The 6,754-nt window shown below is 39.8% G+C and overlaps 1 protein-coding gene across 2 annotated transcripts in view; it reads left to right on the forward strand.

The window, feature by feature from the left end:
- The first annotated feature begins 2,325 nt into the window (after positions 1-2,325).
- The window catches only part of pipox (pipecolic acid oxidase), a 78,427-nt gene continuing 73,998 nt past the window's right edge, over positions 2,326-6,754 (forward strand). Inside the window, exon 1 of one of the 2 annotated variants that reach the window (XM_050056318.1) lies at positions 2,326-2,489. In XM_050056318.1, coding sequence (XP_049912275.1) covers positions 2,379-2,489 — 111 coding nt within the window. In that variant the 5' untranslated portion in view covers positions 2,326-2,378. The remainder of the gene's footprint in view (positions 2,490-6,754) is intronic. The other variant, XM_050056309.1, reaches the window with a different exon arrangement.

Below are 6,754 nucleotides of genomic sequence, written 5' to 3' on the forward strand. Positions count from 1 at the left end.
AGACAGCTTGTCTAACATGCTTAATTGATGCAAGAGAACACATTATGTTGACACAGATCACTGGATGGCCTGTATTAATGTTAGTATAGTTATTCTGTTGTTGTGCACATGTGTGCAGACATATCATCATATCTATATATATATATATATATATATGTATATATACATATATATCATCATATGAAATGTGAATAAAAACAGAATGCAAGATATTTAATGTTCACATTGATAAACTTTATTGGGGTTTTTTTTGTAAATATACACTTATTCTAAATCTAATGCCTGCAACATGTTCAAAAGTTTGGGACAGGGGACATGTCTACCACTGTGTTATATCACCTTTTCTGTTAACAACACTCAGTAAGTGTTTGGGAACAGTTGTGTAGTAATATCCAATATATAATCATGTTGGTTTTTAATGCAGTGCCATCTCAGGGGTCAAAGGTCAGCTTTGCCCCTTGTGTGCAATTTAGCTTAATAAGAACAAAGCTGCCCTTACAATCAACAGGGTATATTCAGCTTGGTTTTGTATGTGGCCTAATAAAATATATAACAAAGGTTATGTGCCTCTGTGAAGTACTTGGTTTCAGTGAGCAGATGTGGATATGAGAATGAGGTCAGAGAGGATTCTCAGGTTAAAGGTTTGTGGTTTGTAAGATTTAAAATAGATAAATAAAAATTAAAACAAAAATAAATAAAACATAAAAAATTGTCACAATATGAGTAGCAGAGACAGGGATATAAGTCTTAGTCCTTTCACAGTCTTTAGTATGAGAAGCTCCAAAAACTGGATCCTAGACTTTCTACAATGCACCTGGACAGCGTTCCTAGTGAAAACCTAACTCAGTGCGAACAAGCAAATAACAAAACATCAGTTTTTGCTGAGATCTTTGCTGCAGTCAATGAACTCATCAGATTATGTTGTGAAAAAACATAATGCTGTAAATGTCACTTTCAGTCCTATGTAAAAACAGGATGTGAGTGAGGGTGAGAGAGAATATGACATATTACTTGTATACTGTTGTTGTAATTTCAGGTGCATACTATCTGTCAGAGTAACGCTGACCAAACTTCCAGCTGGCAGGGAACACTGTGTAAAGTTTGAATCTACTTTTTAACCATGCCAAAATATTAGATTATGAAAACATAATCTTCCTGTGCAGGTCTGTTTCTGAGGCTGCAGACAAATGACCTCTGGACTGAGCAAACTATTCATGGTTATATAAGTGTAACAGGTGCACTTTGATCTGTTTAGAAAGCAGAATAACAGAAGTGATGGAACAGGTCAGATATAACTGGAGGAACACTACCACTGATGATCTGTGTCAGTACCAGACCAGCGGGCCTGCATACAATGAAACAGCAAGGATCACCTTGTGAAAAAAACAAAAACAAAGTTTATTTGCAACTATCAAGAGCTATTTATATGTCTGTTTTGTGTTGTAAAATGGTCTTGCATTTCATATACAACTGGACCTACTGGCTTTCTTTAACAGTGAACTACAGTGCTAATTAATCAATAAAGCTGATTTTCCTGAAATCTTGTCTTATTTTGTTCCTGTTTTCCAGGTTTGGACACATAAATATAACCCATAGTTTATAACCACTAGTTTAACAGCTTATATAACAACAACTTTTTTCTCTCTTCCATTCTTTAGCGTTCCCTCCACACCAAATAGGCCACTGTAGCTACTATGCTTTAGTATTGAGTAGAATGTAATGGTTCTGTGCTGTGTAGCACTAAATTATAAAAACATTGTGAAAACGACCATCCAATAAATATTAACTTATTTTGACGTTTTACCCTTATGGTTTATTCTATTCTTTAAACTTAAATCGTATTTTCTATTGGAATATTATTAATAATAGTGTAGTAGACACAGGAACAGGCAACATGATTGACATCTTATCCATAAATTCTGTTTATTTTTATACCATGATAAAATGGCTATATATATATATATATACACACACATATGTATGTATGTGTGTATATATATATATACATATATATATATACACACACATATGTATGTATGTATGCATGGAGATCTTTGCCCTCTGATAGGACTGTCAGGCACAACTGTCCTGTCAATCTCCTCCTTACAAATCCAATTTCCTATAAGACTGTCACTAATCCTAGCCCCCAACAGTGTCCCTGATACCCACCATAACTATGTATAATCTGACTTTAAACAAAGGAGTTCAATCAATGACGCTTGTTCTGCATGGAGCACATCCTGAGCCCCTGGCAGGTGTTACTCGGGGCAAAAAAGACTCATCTATGGCCCTCCTTCACTTTAAGTGGGCGTTTCTTTTTCATCATACTGAAAACAAGTTCGTGCGCATGCTATTCCTTGGTGGTAACTTTAAGCAGAATGTCGACTAAAGGGGAGTATGACTGCATCGTGATCGGGGCCGGAGTTCAGGGCTCCTTCACGGCTTATCAGCTGGCAAAAAAGAACCAGAGGACTCTTCTGCTGGAGCAGGTGTGTCACACACAGAAGTTTGCTGCACAAGATTTGTGATTACAATCACTGCTTAGAGACTTCAGGAGAGAGTGAAGAATTCAGACATAGTGGGTATGGCATTAGATTGATTTCCCATGAAGAATGCATGACCTAAATAATCACTTTCTGTGTCAGGGTTTGAAGACCCAATTTCCTACTCACAGGTGCTTTTGCTCTACTAAAGTCCAACGTGGCCTGGTGGTCACACACATAAGTCATGTGACTTGTATCATTAATGACCTGTGAAAGTCATATGATGCTGCTGCTCTTCACTGAGCTGCGGGCAGCAGCTGTCATTTGGCATTTATATGTTGCCTGGCAGCTATCTACCTCTCCACATAACAAGCACATTTTTTTGTTATTTTAATTAAATTTAAAGGTGTATGGAAACCATCACTGAAGTTAAATAAACTAGAATAAACATCACTTTACAATAGGGATGCACAATACTGGATTTTTTGCCGATATGCTGATACATAACATCTAATCTGGTTGATACTCAATACTAGGGTGACCATATTTTGATTTCCAAAAAAGAGGACATTCGGCTGGCCACGACATAGCCTACTTAAATGATACTCGCAGCTTACTCAAAGATGCCTTATCATTTTAATATATTTAAAATTTATATGTATGGATAGAAAATTCAGTTATATTACAAAATAATATCTCTCAAAGACAGAAATTCAGATAGGCCCCAATAGGGACACATACACACACTAGAGTGTGGCGATCCGAGCAGGATCCGAGCAGGATAAAACGCTGAAAATAAAATAAAAGAGGGAGACAGGTTTTTCCTATTTTATCTTATTTTGTTTTATTTCTCCCTCTCCTCTCGCTGGAAGCGTCGGACCTCCCGCCTCCTGCTCCCGTCTCAAACACGGGGGTCTCCCTCTCCGCTGAGCACGCCCGGCCTGTTAAATAGCCTGTAACTGTAACAACTGTGTGACACAAACTCAGTGCTTTGGTCATTAAATAACATCGGGCTCGGTTCGGGTTCGGACAGAAATATGCCCGTGCCGCACTCACACACACACACACACACACACACACACACACACAAACACACGGAAAACCGGACATTATCATCAGTTTATAAAAAACCCCCGGACGCCCCGGACGGGACGTGAAAAGTGGACATGTCCGGGCAAAAGAGGACGTTTGGTCAGCCTACTCAATACTGATATATCCATTTTTTTCACCACCTAATTTTAGTGATCATCAAGTCTCTTCTGTAGTGGAATTAACATCATATGCATGCATACTCTTATCGTGATGGTCCACCAGCAGATGGAGACATGAAATAGAATGCTTTTTAATGTATGTAATATTCATTCATTGTGCAAAATAAGAAAAATGCACTTTGTCCAATTCTGATTCTTTATTTTAAAGCCGATATCAGCTGATACTGATGGTGCCAATATTATTGTACATCCCTAATTTATAATGCATAATATTAAAGTGAGTATTAGTATACACCACAAAATACGCAACCATCTTTTTCATAAGCATTGACTTCTCAAGTATGTGGACTGCCAGGTTAACCAGTTAGTCAGGCCCTATTGACACCTTTGTTTCTCCCACACTCTGAGCATTGCATATGTACTATTTATTAATCATTAATAAGTTCATGGTAAGTTGATTAATTTCAATTTAATTTAGTAAAATAAACAGTGTAAGCACAATTTAAACCAGAATAATTGTAACTGACATTATTGTAACTCAGGATCCCTGTACAAGAAGGTTCCTCGAGATTATACAGGTGCTGTTATAAGGCCAACGTCATTTTAGGTTACAGTGTTCTTAGAATTAACAAGTGAATTTGTAATAAATGAAATTACCACAAACCAACTGTCACATCTGTCTAACTACACTGACACTGATTTTGCACAAATAAGGTTCGTTTTTTTTGTAGACATACCAGTTTTACACACAATTCAAGAAAATGTGGAATGTGACAAGACAGGCCTGGCAACAGCTCAGCCAACAAATATACAGTGTTGGTCAGATGTTGCGCTAGACTTTTTCGTCACCGGTCATTTTGACTGACAGGGTTGTAAAAATCCGGTCATAATCTATTTTTACCGGTCATTTTAATTTTCGTTTTTAAATGATAATAAAGATAGCCTATTCAAAGACATTTAGTTTTCATTTGTTCGTTTTTAATAAATCCAACAAGCAAGTTATAAAGTGTGCATTAATAAGGACATGAACGAAAAGATGAACAGACACCACACACCGCAGCGCTTCAGTTCGGCGTCTGGTCTACACGCGAGCCACGAGCGCTTCTGTCAAGCTGGATAGAGCGGATCGTACCAAACAGGAAGTCGGACACAGAAAAGATGAGAGAATCCGGCCAATTTTCAAAATAAAACAACAACAGCATGCACTGAGGAACGTGATAATTTAAAATAACACAACAGTGCATAATCAAACACATTTTTCAATACCCTAATCACTTCATTACAATTTTAATTTTGTGTCACTGAGCCTACAGACTACATAAATAAAATGGTCAGAACAATATGCCCTATTCATTCAGTGTTTATCCAACACGCTCAGTACATGGACATGCAGTGACAAATTGTCATTAACTTATTACGTTATATAAAACGATTAAAATATGGACTTACCCATGTTTAAAATGACCTGTTGAAGTGAAAAAACGAGTACTGACGGGAACAGACGAGTGGAGTCGGTGATTAACCGGCGCGGAGAGCGCAGGAGAAATGCGCTGCCTGTGTGGACAGTGAAGCGCCTGCGAGTATACTCACAGGACTTCTGCGGCACTAACGCATCTAATGTGTCCAGGCCATTATGTTAACAACGCTACATGAAGCAGATGAATGACTTTTTCTCTGCAGTGTGAAAACGGCAGCCACTTAAACCACTGACTGTGCACTCCGCCGCCAAGTGGGCAGGGGTGGTAATTGCAACCGGTCAAAATGACCGACGGCCTTGTCAGTTCTGTCTCTACACTCTGCTCTGTGTCGCATACGGCGGAGTTCGGCCCCAATGCACACAGACACACAGACACGTGCCCACACATGCAGACACATGCGCGTACACACACACACACACACACAAACACACACACATGCGCACACACACACAGACACAAGTGAGCACACTAGAGCGCGGCTCGGGACGCATTTTCCCGAGTCTGAGACAATTATAACCGAGCCTGGCACGAACCTGCAGCATGGCACCGAACACACAGGCCTCTAGTTTCGCAGACCGGGCGAGGCGGAGGTGCAGCGCACCTTGCAAGTTTGTCACACTGTGCGCCTTGGCGCAGCTACTCCTCTTTCCCACCTCCGTCCCTCCTACCTGCGCAAGTCGGAAACAGGGAGGAGGCGTGGAGTGGGTTTTACACACATCACACCAATCAAATGAGCCCCTCTCCTCGCCCTTAAATACGCCGCACGAAGGCGTAATGAGAGTTTACTCAATTTGCCATGGCAGAAGAGAGCAGCAGCGTCAGACAGCCAAACTTCTCAATCAATCAATCAATCAATCAATCAATCAATTTTATTTATAAAGCCCAATATCACAAATCACAATTTGCCTCACAGGGCTTTACAGCATACGACATCCCTCTGTCCTTTGGACCCTCACAGCGGATAAGGAAAAACTCCCCCCGAAAAAAAACGGTAGAAACCTCAGGAAGAGGAGGGATCCCTCTTCCAGGACGGACAGACGTGCAATAGATGTCGTACAGAACAGATCAACATAATAAATTAACAGTAATCCGTATGACACAATGAGACAGAGAGAGAGAGAAAGGGAGACAGAGAGAGATGCAGGACAGACGGTAATGACAGTAGCTTACAACAACATTAATGAAAGTAATAATATTATAATTAATAATAATATATTAATATCTGATAGTATACATGTGTGACAATAATCATATGTGTATAATAACGGTAGAAGTATGACTAATGATAACAGCAGCAGCAGGAGGCATCTGGCAGGATCACAGCAGCAACACAACCACACACGTCACACTATCCAGGCACCGTTAGTGACATCCAGAATGGCCGAGTTAGCAAGATGCAGTAACAGGACATGAGAGAGAGAGAGAGAGAGAGAAGGAGAGAAGGTGCCCGTTGTATTATAGGGGGTCCTCTGGCAGACTAGGCCTAAGTCAGCCTAACTAGGGGCTGGTACAAGGCAAGCCTGAGCCAGCCCTAACTATAAACTTTATCAAAGAGGAAAGTCTTAAGTCTAGTCTTAAATGT

Source organism: Epinephelus moara, chromosome 2 (assembly GCF_006386435.1).
Source record: "Epinephelus moara isolate mb chromosome 2, YSFRI_EMoa_1.0, whole genome shotgun sequence".
Classification (NCBI taxonomy): domain Eukaryota; kingdom Metazoa; phylum Chordata; class Actinopteri; order Perciformes; family Serranidae; genus Epinephelus; species Epinephelus moara.